Genomic DNA, 20,380 nt, shown 5'->3' with positions numbered 1-20,380 from the left:
ATGTCCTGCAATGAACTAAAATTAAATATACACGCACATACCTACCTTACATATTTCAAGCACCAACTCTGTTTTTTTATTTTTAAAAGGATGAAGTTATATGCTTAAAGTAGTTCCTTGGAATGTTATTCATATTACTAAGAAGAGGCAAACTAAACATAAGCCAAATAGAAATGTTTAAACAATCTGTGATATCTTAACTTCATAGAACATTATAGTCATTCAAAATAATTACAATAAATCAACATGATGTTATGTTTATAATAAGTTTAAAAAGCATTTGAATAGAATAATACACTAGGGTATCAATTATGTGAAACTCTCCTACGCATATACACAAAATCTAATATGGAATACAGACATTCTAAAGTTTATTATCATAATGGGAGTATGGGGATTTTTTATTTCTGATACTCCCATGTTATTATTTATCCAATAATATGAATTATAACACAAATTTAGATTTCTCACAAAACAACATTAATCTTATAACAAATTTTATTACTCATTCAAAAATGAGTTTATGTCTCAAAGTTCAAGTTTATTTTGATTCTGGTTATTTTTGACCCATCTATTAACTAAAAAACAAAAAAACAAAAAAAATAGAAACAAACAAACAAAAAACCTAACATCTCAGAAATCTTGTTTTACTTTTGATTCACTTCTCATCCAATAATATACAAGAATCCTACCTGAAATGTGGAAAAACCCTAGCCTTGCCACTAACTTTAAATAACCAACACCGTTTAGAATTACAAAGGTATTTATTAGAAGGTTTGAATTAATATATAAAAGAGATTGCAATGCCACAAGGGCGTGTGGCATCACCACCCAGCCTACTTAAAGAAGGCAACTGTACTCCAGGGATCTGAAGTCACTAGCATGTGGGTGGTATTGGACAAATCGCTGAACATATCTGAATCTGTACTGTATCTGTTAAATGGGCATTACACTCCTGATTCAGGGGTAGGGGCAGAATAGGTGCTATTCTTACTTTGGGGCTAGTAGAACTTCATGGTGGGGACCACAATTTAGTTCCTTACCTAATGTAAGTTCCTTGTGTCACCAGAGTGGAGAAGCAAATTGAGGACACAGTTCGAGGACAGTGACAAATAAACTCTGCCCTCTGGGGGCTCCTTGCTACCACGAATGCCAGCATAAAAGACACACCAGTATACACTGCCAATTTTTTGAGGGAGGGAATCTTCACAGATTTCCTACTCACCAGTCTTCTGTCTTGCCTTAAAGGGCATCAGGGAAATGCCAGTCAGCCAAGAAGGCTAATCTATTACTCTAGGGGTGGAGAAAGAAGGCCAAGTCCACTGGCCTGCCCACCAGGGCCTCCTGAATGCTAAATTAGGTACAATGTGGGTGAGAACGTGCCTGGAGCAGGTGTTGGGAAGGTGACTTCCAGTCTAGAGCAGAAGTGGGCAGAAGTGCACTACTGAGAAAAAACTGTGTCTCATATGCTAGTGACTTCAGATCCCTGGAGTACAGCTGTCGTCTTTTAAGTAGGTTGGGTGGTGATGCCACACACCCCTGTGGAATTGCAACCTCTTTTATCTATTAACTGAAACCTTCAAATAAATACCTTTGTATTTATATAAATACCTAAATGGTGTTGGTTATTTAAAGTGAATAAACAAGATCAAGATAAGAAAGGAGGGAGCCAGCTTGGCATTATGTTGACAAGGATGGTTCAATGAGAGAATGCAAGTGTTCTGTGGGCTGAAAAGCACTGTGCAAAAATAATTCTTAGCCAGCCGATTCCAGTTGATATAAATGGTTGACATAGCTAGGCACTCATTACAAATCAGAAAACCAAGGCTTAATTTTAAAGCCTCACGTAAGCTTGCCACCCCTAAAACCTTAAATAAAAGCCTTAAGTTTGTTTCTTCAGTCAGCACTTTTTGATTGCATTCAATGACACCCAATTGAAACCGCCTGCTCTTCAGGAGGTACCTAAGATATTGGTTTTCCCCAGCTTTTCCCATTACAAAGCTCCTTTTTTACCATCCCAATGAAGAGAATTAGAAAGAACATCAGACTTAATGCCAGAAAATCTGTTCAAATCCAGACAGTGGCGCTTCCTAGCTATATAGCAGAGTAAGTCAACATGTCTTTAACCTTAGTCTCCTCATCTGAAAAGTGAGGATAACAGCACTGACCTTAAAGGATTGTTTTGAAAACTAAGAGATAAAATATGCAGGTATAATTATAAATTATAAAGCACCATCAAAATGTACGGTAGTGTTATTACTCATATGTGAAGAGGGTTCATTCATTTTTCAATGAATATTTATTGAACATTACCGTATGGCAGACATTTTCCTAGGCAGTAATGATGCAAATCAAATATATATTATCCCTAGTTGAGAACTACTGCGTTAAGGTCATAGAAAATCAGTGCAGGTGGTTCTCGAAGGAAGGGAGTTCGTACAATTGGTGCTTAGACTTATATTAGTGCTCAATAAATACTCAATGAATGAATGAATGAATGAATGAGTGAATGAATGAATCAGCCACCTGGAGCCCCTTTGACAAATTCCTTTTAGAGTAATTAAGTTCTAATGTGCCCAAGTGAGAGGTAACAATAACACCACGTGCATTTATACAGTGCTCTGTACAAGTTGTGTGATCTGGGGCAAGTAGTTCAAACTCTCTGAGTCTCAAGGTCATTAGTTCATAACGAGGGTTATTCACCCATCTTGCCAGATCGCTGGGAGAATTACATGAGATAACTGATGTAAAACATACAGCATTAAAGGTCTAGGCTCTCACCCCTTGGGGGCAATTTACAAAAGGAATCTTAGCAAGATGCTTTCTCAGCTCCTGCCTCTTAAGCTTTTTTTCACCCATAAAAAGGGCCAGGGTAATTTGAGCATATACTTTTTTTTGGTTATAAACATGGGGAATACTGGGCATACTGCCAGGAACTGGCAGTCAGCGATCTAACTCATTTCTCCCAAGCAACCAGGTTAGTTAAGAGGCCCAGAGAGTTGTGATTTGCTCAGGATTATACAGCTAATAAGGACCTCCCTGAACTCAGAAGACTCGGTCAGCAAGCCGGTCAGCCTTCCCACTGCTGGCCCCATCATGCCATGGCTTCTTTGTGAGTTTTGGGAAAATGTTTTGTATATTCTGTATTCTGTAGTCTCATATAGACATAGATGACCAGATCGGGGAATGTCTTCTGCAAATACTGGGAAGGGTCTCCAATTTTCGACTTCATCCTGAAATGAAATGTAAATATGTTGGCATCTTTGCCCCAAGTTCCTCCCCCTTTATAGCATATGACCCCCCAAGATCGCCTTGGTCCCTGGATTTCTAAAGCAGAATGAATGAGGACTTGGGAATCTGACAGAGCAAGAGTTATCTCCTGACCCTTTAATTGTGTGAACTTTGGTAATGTGGTTTTTGTGAACCTCAGTTTTATCATCCATAAAATGGGCATAATATGATTCCACAATCCCTTCTCTACATTTCCAAAATCTAAAACAGCCCTGGAAACTGAAAGTTTTTTATGAGTTTGCAGCTAATGTTTTTGGCAGCAAAAGCTGATTTAATTAACATGGGGCTACTTTTTAGACTTTCATAACATTACATTCACTTTACCCAGCTGCCTGGTCCCCGGTGTTTCTTCACACAAGGGAATCACTACCCTTCTATTCAGTGAGACTCAGAAAAAGCTAAAAAGGAAGATGAAAGCTGGGCACATCCATCGTTCACTGTTAGACCCTGGTGATGGCCCTTTTCCAAACAGAGGGGAGCAATTACCTTTCTTTCATCAAAATAAATTTTGTTCTTCCCATCAAATAGCAGATATAAATTTATAATTGGATTTTTAAGTCATCCTCATTTCATATATGACTTACAGGAATGAAAACAATACTTACTCTTTGTTCTTTTCTTCGTCAATGTGTTCCCCTAAATTCCGGATGAACTTTAGCAGATCACCCACAGTGTCTGTGTAGAAGTTGCGTTTTTTTATATAAAATGCATTCATTTGATCCATAACATCGGGGTTAATCTAAACAACAAAACATTACACAAAAAAATGGCAGCAACACAAAATAAATCCTGGTGTAATACAAAAAAGGCAAAATACAAATTTGAATATCTATCAAAATTACCACTCATTAAAAGAAAATAATGGGAGTAAATACTACACAACAAAATGCTAACTGTAGTTGTGTTTGGATGTGGAATTATGAGTAACTTTAAATTCGTGTATCTATATTCCAAGTGAATTGTTTTCATGAGAAATTCAATATATTAAAACACGGTTTAGACATCTTTGACTACTATACTAGGAAATTTGCTCATTATACTTGACAATATTTTTATCCTTGTGGCCACCCTTCCAAATTCATATTCGATTACATTTTCTCCAGATGGAAAACAGGCCTGGCGGCCATTGCCAAAGTGAGTGTAGTTGTCTTTTGTTTGTTTTCTTTTTAATTATATTTCCAAAGTTCCATGTTCCTCCTTGCTTCTAGGTGTCCCTGGGCAACTTCTGTCATATTAATGCCTTCCTCTTTGTAGGTGGCTCTCATAAATAATAATAATATGATAATAATAATAATAAGTCCATTGCCTCTTCAACCAAGCTGGAGAATATCTAACAGGGAAGTAAGACCACCACTCACAAGGCTAAGTGGGACCTGCTTTCTGGCTCTTGAGAGCTACCTGGGAAGCCTGGGTACCTGGGCGTGGGGCTGTGGTGACAGCAGGGCAGAGGCTGAGGTGGCCACAGGGACAGTGACCCAACATAAGGAGGGGAGGAAGCTCCGGGACTGGTTGAAAGGATACTAAAGAGCAATGGTGGAACCCTTTTACAGTATATTTAGTTGTGTTGTTTTTTTTTAAAGCCAATTTCTATACCTCTAGTTTTTAAAAATATGGTTACGCCCCAAAGATGAGGACATAAAATTTATTTGGTTAATTACAGCAAAGGAGAAAACCAATCAGAGGAAAGTGGGAATTAGGAGGGGGCTAGATGAAAAATATTTTACAGTAACATTTCTAACAAAAATACTGTAATAAAAACAGACTACCAACAGAGTTCACAGGGAAAAAGGAAACGCATTTATAAACAAAACAAAACAAAACAAAACAAAACCAACAATGCACTGGTCCCAGGTATTTTGCAGTTTTCAAAGTCTTATCTGCTAAAGGCTGCCCTTTAGCAGGTCCTCCTCACAAAACAAAAAATAAACCAAAACTTTTAGGGGAACTCACATTTTCCAGTCTGTTCCTGCATGACAGTGGGGCCCTCCCTCTGAAAGGTCTCTCTTGCCATTACAATTATGGTCTTTACTTTGATGGGTCTCAAAGTCCCGGGGCTGCCTCTCAGTTCCCCAGCACCCCTCCTCAGCAGCACTTACAATCTCTAGGAAGGAATGGCGCTCCCCACTGACCTAGGCTTCAAATCTAAGTTTGACACAGTGTAGAAAGTAAACACATCCTTTTGCATTTATTTTGTTTTAAAGGAGCAAAGGAATAAATGACAGCAGATGTATGGAAAACCTAGCCAATGAATATGGGCGTAGGGGTGTGTGACTCTCTCCTGCAAAACACCGATCAGAATACTGCCAGGGGGCCCAGAAACATTCTGGGCCACCTGAATCCCAGTGTTTCCTACTACCTAGTGATTGGAAGTCAGTGGATCAGTTAATAAGTTAAACATTCAAATCAGGACAAAATCAACGAGTTTGGGGTAAGAGCACAATATGCAACAGCCATAAAGCCAGAGGCTGCCTTCGGAAGAGTGACCTGTGATTGGACCAAGACTAGTGAAGAGCTCTGAGACTGCCCACACGTACGATGTGTGGGGCACATGTGAGAAATGCTGAGCATGAGTCAGCCCATGGAAAGAAGGCAGGAGTATGCACAGGAAAACTTGGCTCTGGGCCTGAGCAGCCCAAAATTGATTGTACGACCATGAAAATGGGCAAGTCACTAAAATCAACAGAAAGACAAAGTCTAAAATGGGAATCAAAAGATAAGACTTGATGTCAACCTAAATTCAATATAAGTCAATGACGTAAGGGAAAGAACCAATGAATTAGGAAACCAAAGAACGGGATTCTCTTTCCAACTCTGCCAATCTCTGGCTTTCCGGTCCTGGGTATTTGGGGTTCCACCTTTGAACCTCAGTTTCCTCAGCATTTAAATGAGTTAGTGGACTTCACAGCATCATAGCTTTGTGTAGTGAGTGGCGTTAGTGTATGACCTTTATAACCAGACTGCTCAACTTCAAATCCTCCTACACCCTTTACTGGCTCTGTGCCTTTGGAAAAATTGTTTGTCTGTGTCTCAGTTTGCCAATCTGCAAAATGGAGATGACTGCCTCGGAAGTTGTTATGAAGATTGGACTATCGTAACTCACATAAAGTCCTGAGAAGTATAGCTACCATACAATCAGCACTACATAATTATTAGCTATTACTATCGTCTGCACTGGTTTCAGATTTCTCTGTTTATACAAGTTTAAGTTTTAGCTGAAGTTTTATCGACACTCATTTGGCAAAGAGTCGTGGCATACTTGCTCCGTGCCAGGAATAGAATAACAGACAAGACAATGGACGGTCTCTGTCCTCAAGAAAGAAAGATGGAAGCCAGCAATTATCAGTATGATGTATAGTCTAGAGGCAAGAGAGGGAAGGAAAGCAAAATGAGACCCAGAAACAAAGAGGTGTGAGAGAAGCAGAGTCCTACGTCAGGCCTAAGAGAGGGAAGCTGTTAGTCTCAGTGAAAGACCTGAGGATCGTGGATTCTCCCACAGTGCTTTGCACCTATCTCTGGGTACGCAGCATGGATCACACAGCCATCTTTTCCATGGTTCTCCAGACTCCGCATGGACCATGCGGTTCTCAGCTTTATATATCCATGGTCTCACGTGGGCTTAGCATATCCCTGGTACTTGACAGGTGTCTGCTAATTAACAATAATGTAAGTTCTGGTACTAATGACTAGATCAAGATGGTGATTAATCTTTTATGTTCCATAATCTGTAGTTCAAGTTAGGTGGACCTTTCCTTGAAGAGGAAGAGTTGGAAGGATCATCTCCTCTTCGCAGTCTGTTTTCTTAGACAGAATGTAGGTATGTTATGCGGATCCTCAAAAGTGGGATGTTCACAGGCAGTGGGGGCCCTGGACTGAAACGCCTCACGGTGGAGCACCTCTATTTGCTCTTGTCGCAGTGGTAATGGGATTACTAGCCAGGCCCTTCTCAGAGAAGGTGTCTTGAGGGAAAGAGCCACAGAAAAGGGAAAGGGTCATGGGCTGGGACAAGGCCATCCTAAAGAGGGGCCTAGATGAGACTCTGCCAGGAGCGCTTGGACTCCAAAAGGGAGAGCAGAGACCCAAAATGGCAGAGGAGAACGAGGAGGAGGAGGAAGAGAGGGGAAATCCCCTCTTTCACTTCTCGGCTGGGCCAGGCCAATCGTATAAAAAAAGTTACTTAGAAAAACTATCATAAAACATTACACAGCTTCTTATTCCTGGAATAACTCCCCAACCGAAGGAAGTGTTCATACCTTAGTAGTCCACTGGTCAAACTTTCTGGGACGTTCTGATGTTCCAGGGTGGATCTGATGATCCAGGAGTTGGAGGATCTTGCTCTTCCGTTTTCGTGCTTTGATGTCGGATTCATTCCCCACATTCCTAAGGGTCCTATAGCGGCTGAGGATGAAAGAGTTATCAAGGTCTTTCCGTCCTTCCCACTCTTTCTAGAAAGAGATTCTTTCCAGAATGTTAAATTTTGGGTTTTAACAAAAGTAGTAAAACAATGTCTTGAAAAAATCTGCATGATGGGAGAGACAGACTCTCTCTCTTTCTCTCTCTCTCTCCTATTCTTCGGAGGAGAGAACCATAACCCAGAGAGGTTAAGTCACCATTCCAAGGACACACAGCCAGGAAATGCCCAACTGAGCAGAAAGCTGATTCGCAGTCTGACTCCTGCCCACACCACTTCACTGTGATGGCTAATTTTATTTGTTAATTGACTGACCACAGGGTGCCCAGGTTAAGCATTATTCTAGGTGTGTTTATAAGAATGTTTCCAGGTGAGATTGGCATTTGAATCAATGGAGTTGGTAAAGCAGATTGCCCATATATATATATATATATATATATATATATATATATATATATACACACACACACAAAGTACATATATACAGTGTACGTATATACAGATATAGGTATAAATTTCCCTATTGTTCTGTTTCTCTAGAGACCCTGACTAATACACTCACTCTCTCCATTCTGGAAGCCTGTGATATACAGTCAAGTTTTACTTACCACTCCCAACTCCAAAAGAAAGGATGACTCAGCAGGCCAGTCAGATGGTCCTTCACATTTTCCCCAGGGTAGAAAAGGTGATGAATGAGGTTCTCAATTTCCTCATTTGGAGAATGTTGAATCACCTTGTCATTACTTTGAGTCTTCAGCGTCTCGAAAGGGATTTCTCCTCTCTTTATCACATATAGGACCAGCAGTCCAAGGGCCTGTACAAGAGCCATCAGTAAAGCTGAAGGTGCTTATGAATGATCACTCTATTTGGGTAACCTTGGAGCGTGTGGTGCAGGCTAGGGGCAAATGGAAAATGGGCAGAATCTCAAGGAGTCCACAGGCTGGTTAAGGAGAGAAGACACAGGTCTGTACATAGAGAACTCTTCAAGGCAGTATATGGTCCCCACAGTTTAGGTTTGTAAGGAGCAAAAGATAACCCTGGCCTAGAGTTGTCAGAACAGACTGCTTAGAGGTAGAAGGATTCGAGCTGGACCTCAAAGTAGGGGCGGAAATTAGATAAACAGGAGGAAAGAAGAATGTTTTAAACAAGTGGAATGCCAGGAGCCTGGCTGGGAACTGGGACTTTGGGTCGGGCCTATGTGAGGCAGGAGGTAAAGGAGCCCATCCAGGTCCAGTGGGGCATAGTGATGGCCCCAGGAGTTGGCCAATGGCAGGGAGGAAAGGCCAAGAAAGGGGCCAGCATAGGAATGCCTGCATCAAGCAAGATACCAGTCAGGGGGAGCTGAAATCTGGAGCCGCTGAACCACAAAGGCCAGACCCAGGGATGGAGAGCTTTTGCCCATTGGATTGAAGATTAACTCTCTAGGAGAGATCTGCCCTGACAGGCTTGGAATCAGTGGGGAGCTTTGGTCTGCAGAGGCTAGGTGCTGTCTCTTCTCGGGAGAACCAGTTATTTCAGGATCTTCACCTTTTTGGCCAAGCATAGCCTCTTTCGAGCTGTGGATGGACCCCATCCCTCCCAGGTGTTTCAGAGAGCCTTAGGATCTGGCCATTTTTGGAGTTTGAGTGACATGAGAAAAGACATCCCATTTACTTTGTTCTTAGGCAGCGAATTCCTCCTGCAGGAATTTTGGAGCTGTTTTGGAGAAACCTCCTGGAGGTAATTTGAGAAAAGGTGTGGATTGCTCAATTTATTTACATATAGAGTTAGTGGAGAAAGAGAGAGATCCAAAGAGACACAGAAAGAGACCACAGCAGCAACCAGCTCCATACCAACCCAGGGAAATGCCATTGTCTGTCTGGGAACGTCCCCTAATTGGCCACAGGAAATAAGGTAATGAACGAAAAAGGAAGCAGAAAGATGGAAAAATAAACCGACTATCGAAATTACCTTTAGATCGCTCTTGATTTCCTCTGGCTCTCCAGCCCACTTGATGCTTTCATCAAAATCTGCCAGGCGAACAGTGTTCTTGAAATCTAAGGAAGAGTTTGTAAAGGTGTGTTGAAAATCCTCATTCTCCATGTTGGGAGCAACTCATTTAAATCATGAAACACAATGTGCAACCCATCATCTCTAAAGAAGGCAATAATAGAGCTCGTATCTGCATTGTTGTTTACTCCTCAAAACGCCCGCCTGTGTGCTGCGTCATGTGACCTATTAGGCATCTGCCAACAGCAGGTATTACATTTTACTTCTTCCAGGCGGGGGTGGGGGGAGAGATGGGGGGGGGAAGGCTGAGGATAAATTTAACTAGCATCCCATTCATGCAATTCCTGGAGGCAAAGAGCACAGACTTGTGACACAGCTGTTGGCAGAGTTAAGGGCACATCCTATGACGAACGAAGGCTCCAAACCAAACCTGCCCACTAGCCACAGCCCACGAAGACATCGTAATCAGTTATTGTGGATCTACCATGTGCTTGTGATGAGTCACTGCTTCCTTGACTCCTTCAGAATCTTTTTTCCTTGAAGGAGGCCACTGAGTCCTCAGAAAGAGGAATGCGTGGCGGAGAATGGTCAGGAACAAGATGACAGGAAGGCAAGTCAGTGATGCCTGCTTCTGGCTTGCAGGAGTCTGAGAAGGAAGGCTGGGTAGCCCCAGGTAGGATGACAGCCAGAGCCAACTGTGTGCTTCTCAGAGTTAAAATAGCCAAATCGAACTCCTTTTACTCTGAGCTTCAATGTTGTGTGGAAACCCAGAGTTGAACAAAAAAATGAACCCATTAAATGATTCACCAAGCGCAGAGTGAGGAGAAAAGGACACTGAAGATAGGGCACACCGTCCCAGCCCTAGGGAATTCAAAGTCTCCGGGGGAGGAGACCGATACTGAACAAATAATTACACAGGGAAACAAAGAATTAATTGTAATTTTGAAAATGCTAGCCAGAAGCACAGAGTGCTCTGAAAATATATTACAAGAAGAACTACAGGGCTATTTGGTGGGTGAGAAGAAGAAGTCCTCCTTAACTAAGAGACACTTAGGCAGAAAAGATGAGTGTAGTTTGAGTAGGTGAGCAGAGTGGGGAAGAGAGGATGGTGTCTCTCTTCCTAGGAATTCCTGAGACAGAAAGGAACCTGGAGAATTCCACTGTGACAAAAAAAAGCCCCAAGTGCCCAAAGAACAGGGATGAAGTCAGAAAGTGGCTGGTAATGAGGTTGAGGGGGCAGATGGGGTGCAGATCATAAACCACAGACTATTTCAGTCATTTGAACTGATAAATTCCCTTCGCTTGTTTAAGCCACTTTGAGTGGAGTTTTCTGCTACTTAAAGGTGAAACTGCCTAATGGAACTCTTCACATCTCTTCCAACACTTGATTCCCCCCAACCACCCACAGGCCCCAAGTTTTTTATTTTTAGATTCAACACTGTTAAAGTGCAATGAAAAATTGTAAATGCTTACACTTAGTTTCTGTACTTCTATAATCACGGACTGTTCAGAATCAATTGATGGGCAGAGTTCGGACGAAATCTGAACTCCCCCGCCCACTCCCCGCTGCCAGTGAATCAACAACCTCAGTTCTCTTTTCTTTCACGCTGCAATTCATCCTCACCTCAGTGATATCACCTAAGATTAATATTTTTTAATGTTTATTTTAAAGAAAACAATCCATTCTTTTGGTTACTTTAAAAATGAATTATTTGTCTGTTCATTCTTGCTCCTTAGAAGTCATTCTTTCCTCCCAGACTCTTTCTCTCCTCCCTGGTGCATATCCTTCAGCCGTTCTTTCATGAAGGGTCTGTGGTTAGAAAGTTTTCCTGAATCCTTGAATGCTTACTAAATGTATTTTGAATCACATGTGAACAATAATAATTTGGCTGCGGTCTCCGTCAGCTCTGGGTGCTATAACAAATTACCATAGAGTGGATGGCTCAAAGAACAGAAATCTATTATTCACAGTTCTGGGTGTGGGAAGTCCAAGATCAGGGTGTCAGCAGGATTGGGTTCTTGGTGAGGTTCCTCTTCCTGGTTTACAGATAACCATCATCTTGCTATGTCCTACATGGTGGAAAGACAGCTAGCTAACTCTATGACATCGTCATATAAGGGCACTAATCCTACCAAACCAATCTGAGAAACAAGAATACAGCTGAGGCATCACACTTCCTGATTTCAAACTATATTACAAAGCTATGGTAATCAAGGCAGTACGATACCGGCATGAAACCAGACTCATAAGCCAATGGAACAGAAATTGAGAGCCCGGAAACAAACCTACACATATACGGGTCAACTGATATTTGACAAAAGAGCCCAGAATACTCAATGGGGAAAAGAGAGTCACTTTAAAAACTAATATGGGGAAAACTGGATAGTCACATGCAAAAGAATGACACTAGGCCCGTATGTTACACCACTCACAAAAATTAATTCAAAGTAGGTTAAAGACTTAAATATACGACCTAAAACCACAAAACTCTCAGAAGAACACAATAAAAGCTCACTGACATTCTTCTGAGCCATGATTTTTGTTTTGGATATGATACCACAAGCACAAGCAACAAAGGCAAAAATAAACAAATGGGACTACATTAAACTAAAAAGCTTCTAGACGGCAAAAGAAATGATCAATAAAATGAAAAGGCAACCGACTAAATGGGAGAAAATATTTGCAAGTCACGTATCTGATCTGGGGTTAATATCAAACTATAAAAAGAATTCATACAACTTCATAACAAACAAAAATACTCTGATTAAAAATGGACAAAAGACCTGAACACACCTTTTTCCAAAGAAGACATAAAAATAGTCAACAGGTACATGGAAAAGTGCTCAACATCACTAATCATCAGGGAAATGCAAATCAAAACTACAATGTGACATCACCTCACACCTGTTAGAATGGCCATCATCAAAAAGACAAGCGATAACAAGTGCTGGTGAGGATGTGGAGAAAAGGGAACCCTTGTGCACGTTGTTGGGACTGTAATTTGTGCAGCCACTATAGAAAACAGTATGGAATCTCAAAAAATTAAAACTAGAACTTCAGCAATCCCACTTTCAGGTATCTATCTGAAGGAAATGAAATCAGTATCTTGAAGAGATATTTTCACCCCCCAATTCATTGCAGCATTATTTACAATAGTCAAGATATGGAAACAAGCTAAGTGTGTGTCAACAGCTGAATGGAAAAAGAAAATGTGAATATATGAGTATATATATGTATATTTTCAGAGGGTGCCAAAAAATGCAAATGCATTTTAAGAAAGGAAAAAAACTATTAAAATTACACTGATGGTAACCACTTTGAGCACCTCTTGTAATTGCAGAAGTCAAACGTGACTTGTATTCATCTTTTGTTATCAGTATATATTGAGTATTACAATTTTAATACAGTTTTTTTCTTTCTTAAAATGTGTATACTTTCTTTTGGCACCCTCTCTCTATATAATGGAATATTATTCAGCTATAAAAGAGAAGGAAATCCTGCCATTTATGATAACATGGATGAACCTTGAAGTCATTATGCTAAATATAATACGACAAAGATGAATACTATATGATCTCACTTAATGTGGAATCTAAAAAAACTGAACTCATAGTAGATTGGTGGGAGTGGGGGAAATGGTTAAAGGTGCTCAAAGTGTACAAATTTTGTTATAAGTGAATAAGTTCTGGGATCTAATGTATGGCTTGGTGACTATGATTAACAATATTCTATCGTATATTTGAAAGTTGCTAAGAGACTAGAACTTAAAAGTTCTCAACACACACACATACACACACACACACAAAATGGTAACTGTGAGGTTATGGACATGTTAACTAACCATATTGTGGTAATCATTTCACAATATATATGAATATAAAATAATCACATTGTACACCTTAAACTTCACAATGTTATGTCAATTTTACCTCAATAAATATGGAAAAAAATGATTTCTGATTGTGAAAAAAAAGGCAACAATTTCATTCAAGAGGTCTCCCTCTTGACATAATTGCTTCCCAAAGGCCCATCTCCAAATGCCATCACACTGGGATTAGAGTTTCAACATATAAATTTGGGGGGAGCACAAATACTCATTCCATCGCAGCTGTTAAATAGGTCCTTTCTCTTCAGCTCTCTATTTTTGTATCCAGGTTGCTAATGAGAAAATTCTTATGCCAATACAAATCTGGTTTCTATGTTGGTAATTTGTTTTTTTCTTGATAGCTTTTGAGTTTTTCTCTTTTTTCCCTTGATGTTTTGAAATTCCTTTAAGATGTGACTCAGTGGCTTGTTCTTTTTTTCCTTATTTATCCTCAGCTTTTACTGAGTCTTTTTGATATGAGAACTATATCTCTCTTCAGTCCTGGGACATTCTCAGCCACTTTTTTTTTAAATTAAAGTTTATTGGGGTGACAATTGTTAGTAAAATTACATAGATTTCAGGTGTACAATTCTGTATTACATCATCTATAAATCCCATTGTGTGTTCACCATCCAGAGTCAGTTCTCCTTCCATCACCATATATTTGATCCCTTTTACCCTCATCTACCACCCCCCTCCCCCCTTACCCTCTGGTAACCACTAAACTATTGTCTGTGTCTGTGAGTTTTTGTTTCTCATTTGTTTGTCTTGTTCTTTTGTTGTTTTAGTTTATATACCACATATCAGTGAAATCATAGGGTTCTCTGCTTTTTCTGTCTGACTTATTTCGCTTAGCATTATACTCTCAAGATCCAACCATGTTGTCACAAATGTTCCTATTTCATCTTTTCTTACCGCCGAATAGTATTCCATTGTGTATATATACCACAACTTCTTTATCCATTCATCTATCGAAGGACATTTTGGTTGTTTCCATGTCTTGGCCATCGTAAACAAAGCTGCAATGAACATTGGAGCACACGTGTCTTTATGGATAAATGTTTTCAGATTTTTTGGGTAGATACCCAGGAGAGGGATTGCTGGGTCATATGGTAATTCTATTTTTAATTTTTTGAGGAACCTCCACCTGCCTTCCAGAGCAGCTGCACCAGTCTTCTCAGCTACTTTTTTCAAATATTGCTTCAGCCTCATTCCCTGTCTTCCCGCCTTCTGAATGCCTTTTAGACCTTCTGGATCTAATTCATGACTCTAATCTTGTTTTTTTTTTTTTTTTTTTTTTTTAATGCTTTCCATCCCTTTATGCGTTTGTTATCTCCTAGGAGGAGAATTTCTCAGGCAAATCTTCTAGTTTATTAATTTAATGTTCAATCCAGTCTTGAGTTCTTAATATTTAAACAGTTATGTTTTTGACTTCTAAATTCTTTATTTTGTTCTTTTCACAATGCTTCTCCTTACTTCTTGGATGAAATAACATTTATTCTCTGTTTTTATTAATTATACTTACTTTAAAGTTATGTTTGGGTTACTCAGCATGGCAGACTAAATAAATACCCATGTCCCTATCTTGGAATCTGTGACTGTTTCTTTATACAGCAAAAAAGGGGACTTTGCAGGTGTGATTAAGTTAAGAATCTTGAGGTGGGAGAGATTATCCCAGGTTATCAGGATGAGTCCTAATTGCAGTCACATGTATCCTTATACAAGGGAAGCAGAGGGAGATTTGATGACAGAAAAGGCAATATGACCACAGAAGCAGAGATTTAGAATGATGCTTCCACAAGCCAAGGAATGCTAGTAACTACCTGAAGCTAGGAGAGGAAAGGAACAGTCTCCCCGATAGCTGCCAGAGGGAATTTGGCCCGGCTGACACCTGATTTGGGGCTAGTGAAACTGATTTCATACTTCTGGTCTCCAGAACAGTGGGCGAATAAGCTTCTGTTGTTTTAATGCACCAAGTTTGTGATCAGCAGCTGTAAAAAACGAACACACTCAGATCCTAGCTGTATTTCTAGGTAAACCTACTTCTCTCCTCTAGGACCTTAAATACTGTTCTCTGCCTCTCCGAGATACCTGTATGCTTTTTTTGTCCTCTTCCCTTACACCGAGCTTAAATATCAGTGCATATCTGTACAGTAGGTTTCTGCTTCTGCTTAGCCCTCTAGACCTCTGTTCTCTCTTGTAATATACAGCTGACTTGTCTGTTTGCAGACACTGCACTTAGACCTCATAGCCATATGAAGAAGGTATTATCAGGCTCAAATGAAAAAACCAAGGTTCACAGAATTAAATGACTTGTTTGAGGTTATAAAGCTACAAAATAGCAGGACTAGGCTGCAAACTTCCCAAACAGTACCTAAAACCAAGGCACTTTCTACTCTACCACACTGCCTCCTGGGACGATGCTCAGCTCTGCTTGTTTCCTTTAGTGTTGCTTTCATTTATTGTGGTTTTAGTTCGGACCAATAGACACTGACTTGTTCTGCCTTCTTAGGATCTGTTTCACTGTGTTACATCTTGTCCTGGCGTCCCCAATTTTACTTCAGTTGTAGCATTAAGTTTCACAGTAATTGCCACCTTGTCTGAAGGAACACACCTACAGGGTTCTCTGACTTGAAGACTACTCTAGAAATGCAAATTTCTGTAGCTGGCTCCATTCTAGGCATGCCTTCATATTTGTATTGGCCAAGGGCAATGCAAGGTTAGTTGGTATTCCGTTAACATCCATGACCTCCGAGTGGGGTAAGGGTTCTAACTGGTAGTCGAAGAGACTGCACTGTATTTGTGAATTTGTTGCACTGATCCTTCAACTGAATAACCCACATTTACTCTAGCCCTTTCCTATCTGCAATGAAAACGCTTTCCTTTTGTCGATAAAGACCCCATAATTTCTAAGAGATGACTGGGGACTTACCTATTAAGATATTCTGTGGCTGCAGATCCTGGTGCGTGTATCCACACAACAGGTGTAGCTCTTCAACAGCCTTAAATATGGACGAGAGGATGTTTCGGGCAAACTTATCTTCCTCGTTTCCCACCACCTTCCCTCTGTGCTCAGCCAAGTGCTTCTCCAGTGTCTGCTCACAGAGGGACAGGCACACATACAGACAGCCCCCATGGATCTCAGTGCCATAGAATGTCACCAAGTCACTCTTTGCTCGGATGCTCTGGAGGCAGGACACTTCCTTTTGTCCACGTGTGCTATCTTCCAAGAATCGCTTCACCGCTACCTCTTGGTCATCATAGAATCCCAGGTAGATTCCCCCTTCCGACGTGTCAGCAATTTTATAATCTTTCATAATAAAGATCTTGAGTTTGCCAATCAAAGGGCGGTACATCTTGTGGAGTCGTTTCAGGTCCTGTCGCCAACGTGAGCTCTGAGGTTCCCAGTCTTCCATGGGAGGGTGAAAATCTTCTTTGGCTCCATGAAGGAGAAGAAACTTTGCAAGGGGAATGTTGTGTTTGCGCCTTGCTATTGTGACAAGATCTCCACAGTCTGTGCTGGCTCCCTTTTCACACAGCAACTGGGCAATATCTTTTTGTCGGAGTTCGACAGCCAACAGCAGTGCTGTTTTGCCTTCTTTGTCTGTGTCATTGATCTCTATATCTTCTTGTTCTAGAAGCATCTTCACCAAACCGATGTGCTCCTTTTCCACTGCCAGAATCAGGGGCGTCTTCCCTTTTTCTCCCCTCACGTTGACCTCAGCCCCATAGGCCAGCAGAAGGCGAGTGATAACCTCCACCTTGCTGTTATCAGAGTTCCGAAAAGCACGGATCAAAGCATTTCGGCCCATGTTGTCATGGGCTTTGACATCGGCCCCCATCTCGTCAAGGAGGACCTTCACGACTTCTACATGTCCATTTTGAGCAGCATCCATGAGTGCTGTGGCCCCTCCTTTCCTAAGCCTCTCTTGATCCTCCTTCGTCTTTCGACCTAAATTTACCTTTGCTCCTTTCTCATATAGGAATCTTAAGGCTTCCACCTTACCATAGGAAGCGGCTTCCATGAAAGCTGTAAAGCCATTCTCATCAGACTCATTGACATCTGCGCCTTTGGAAAGGAAAAGTGTGAGCAGCTCCACATTTCCCTCAATCCCAGCGATGATGAAGGGAGTGGCCCCGTTCTTCTTCCTCAGAAAAAGGTCAGCACCAGAATGAAGCAGAAGGTCTACAATGTCCTTCCTGCCGCTTTGTACTGCATTATGCAAAGGTGTCCAGCCCCCGTCCTCCTCCTGGAAATTGACATCAGCCCCTCTTTCTAGCAATTCCTGGACCAGCTCAATATCTTCTTTTTTAACAGCTTTTATCAACAAATGATTATCTTCCCCTGAAGTCTTCCCATTGTTGGAGAATGTGGGTCTCTCCTGAGGGTTGTTATTATTCTTCATCTCCATAATGGTAAACACCACTGGTTACACCTTTTTACCTTTCTTTGAGAAAATGAACATTTATCTCCTTGGGACTTGATCAAAGAAACACGGAGCTCTAGAAACTCCTGTCACAGTAAATAGGGATTATTTCGCTACATGTTAGCAGTATGAGGAAGGAGAATATTCTTGGAATCTTCTGATATTCCACCTGGTGACAAAAAAGGTACTTTGTAATTTTATAATAGTGAGAAAACATTTGATTTAGAGAAATTAATTTCCCTAGCAACTTTTTGAAAATACATCTACTTATTTATTATAGAACTGTTTTATTACAGAATATTGCTGAATATATATAAATTTAAAATAAGAAAATGATTATAATATCACTGCCCAGAAACAGACATTGTTAATATTTAGTATATTTTTATAAAGAAAACATAGTTGGGATCATGCTAAGTAACTTTGTATCCTTCTTCCTTTCATGTGATGTCATACTATAAATAATTTCCTGTTATTACAGAGTCTTTTAAAACATTTTTAATGGCTGTGTAAAATGCTGTCATACAGTTGTTTAATTTCCCTATTACTGAACAGTTTTAGGAATAATTTTTAAACAAGACTTTTTAAATAAGAATTTTTAAGCAATGCCTAATAACATTGCAGCAGATTTATCTTATTTTAGCTTGTTTTCTTATGCAAGACCTCATAAATGATTTCTTATGATATGTAGATTTCAAAGATTTGAATGACTGGTCAAAGGATATGATTGTTTTTAGGATTCTCAACCTATATTAATAAATTTCTTCCAATGTGATTTAAACATAGTCTGACTAGAAATAACCTCTTAAAAAAACAAACAAACAAACAAAAGCCAGAAAACCCATTTAATAAGAAAAAATGTAGCTTTGTCGTTCTTATACCACAGGAAGGTTGATCACTCAAGTGTGTTCATTGGCTCCATGCACGTCTACTTGGTGCACTGTCTGCTCCTATTCAAAGTAGTTTAAAGTAGTGAAAAAGCGTAGTTTAGAGTAGTGAAATGGCATTGACTCAACCTGAGCAAGATCTAAGTTTGAGCCCCTGGTGTGTAACTTCAGACCATTACTTCCTAATTGTCTAACCTTAGCTTGTTGATTCTCAACATTCTGTTTCCTCAAATGAAGGCAAAACAACAAACATGGTCACCTGTATAAAGTACATTAAAATAGGGGGTGTGGCAAATATTAGACAGTCAATGAATGGTTGAGCTAATTATGTCCCTTTATGAAAAAAAAGAAATGTGAACCAATTCTATTCTCCCCACCCACGTGCATAGACATACTACACAAACAGGGAACCTGGGAGTGGCAACTTAGTCCCACTGCCCTCAATCAGATCTGAGCAATTTAAATCTAATTCAAGCATCAGACAGCACCAAACCATCACCTGAATATTTATATAACTTCACCTGCTGCAAAATTCTCAAAGCAACCACTTTTCAGCAATCCACTCTGTCTCAAAGCCTCCAGCCTCTGAAAGGTCTAATCAATTGTGCTACATAAGCACAATCACCCGGCAGTGAAATCTTTGAACCAAATTTTTGTGTAGACAGTTCCTGTTACAGTGTCTGTGAAATGAGCCAGTCTGAATAAAGGAACACAGAAGGAAAGAAAATCGAAGAAACCCTGAGTGAGTAGAGAATAAAGACACCCCATCAAAAGCACTGCCAGGAACCATCCTGGTTTCAGTTTCAGTTTCCCCCTGATAAACAGGGACGACTGGAATAAACAGTAATGGATTGTGGCAGAACCATGAAGTTTTCCGGAGGGCTCAGGGCTAAAGGACCCTGGGGTGGTTCTGCCTCTCCTTCCATTCCCCAAACGCCACAGCCCCTTTCACCTCCAGACCCCCAAAGCCCAAGGAACCTTTCCTTCAAAGAAAACGATTTCTCAAACTTCTCCAGCACTGCCTCTTCCTGCCCATCGTACCTGCTAACCTCCGACGCCTCCTTGGTTAATTTTTGTCAGCGCCTAATCTTCAAATACTGTTGCCAGCAGAGAAATATTTCCTTCTGGTGACGTCCCTGAGCCAGCAGGGTGGAGTCAAGAAAGGAGTGACAGACGACGTGAAGGAGGGCATGGGGGAACACGCCCACACTCAGGCTGGTGTGCAGACAGCACTTTTAGGCCCTCCAGAGTGACTGCAGGAGACTGATCACGCAGCCGACCTTTCAGCCTTTCAGCGTGCAGCAGCCAGCTCCATCCTTATCACGTTTTCCCAACTCCCCTATCGTCTTGAGGGAAATTAATGGAAAGCAAACATTTATTAGGCATGGAGTAGGTGCCTGGCTCTATGCTCATTGCTTCATGAGCGACATGGTCCCAGTTAACCCCTCACAATCCTGCTTATGATGAAACTGAGGCTCAGAGAAGCTAAGTAAGCCCAAAGTCCAAGCTCCG

The 20,380-nt window shown here is 40.7% G+C and overlaps 2 protein-coding genes across 4 annotated transcripts in view; one reads left to right on the top strand and one right to left on the bottom strand.

Moving 5' to 3' along the window:
* RGSL1 (regulator of G protein signaling like 1) overlaps positions 1–18,759 on the top strand; it is a 111,559-nt gene extending 92,800 nt beyond the window's left edge. The window contains exon 29 of the mRNA XM_081024576.1: positions 17,538–18,759. The gene's annotated coding sequence lies outside the window, so the exon portion shown is untranslated. The remainder of the gene's footprint in view (positions 1–17,537) is intronic.
* On the bottom strand, positions 32–19,994 carry RNASEL (ribonuclease L; the record flags this gene model as incomplete). Of its 3 annotated transcripts, XR_013991656.1 has the most annotated exons (8): positions 49–836; positions 1,538–3,233; positions 3,897–4,030; positions 7,542–7,686; positions 8,308–8,513; positions 9,650–9,735; positions 16,487–18,150; positions 19,910–19,994. XR_013991656.1 is itself a non-coding variant. In XM_081024578.1 (7 exons), 6 exons carry the CDS (start codon positions 17,964–17,966, stop codon positions 3,095–3,097), a joined length of 2,190 nt encoding a protein of 729 aa, XP_080880704.1. In that variant the 3' UTR covers positions 32–3,094. The 3 variants fall into 3 exon arrangements, 2 of the variants coding, with proteins under 2 accessions (XP_080880704.1, XP_080880705.1); XM_081024578.1 differs by having other exon boundaries at positions 32–3,233; positions 19,910–19,966; XM_081024579.1 differs by lacking the exons at positions 1,538–3,233; positions 3,897–4,030; positions 7,542–7,686; positions 19,910–19,994 and having other exon boundaries at positions 57–853; positions 8,364–8,513; positions 16,487–17,966.
* Positions 19,995–20,380: the final 386 nt, after the last annotated feature.

This window comes from Rhinolophus hipposideros (assembly GCF_964194185.1).
Source record: "Rhinolophus hipposideros genome assembly, chromosome: 19".
Classification (NCBI taxonomy): Eukaryota; Metazoa; Chordata; class Mammalia; order Chiroptera; family Rhinolophidae; genus Rhinolophus; species Rhinolophus hipposideros.
The sequence above is the reverse complement of the archived record's forward strand: the minus strand, read 5'-3'. Positions and strand labels throughout refer to the sequence as shown.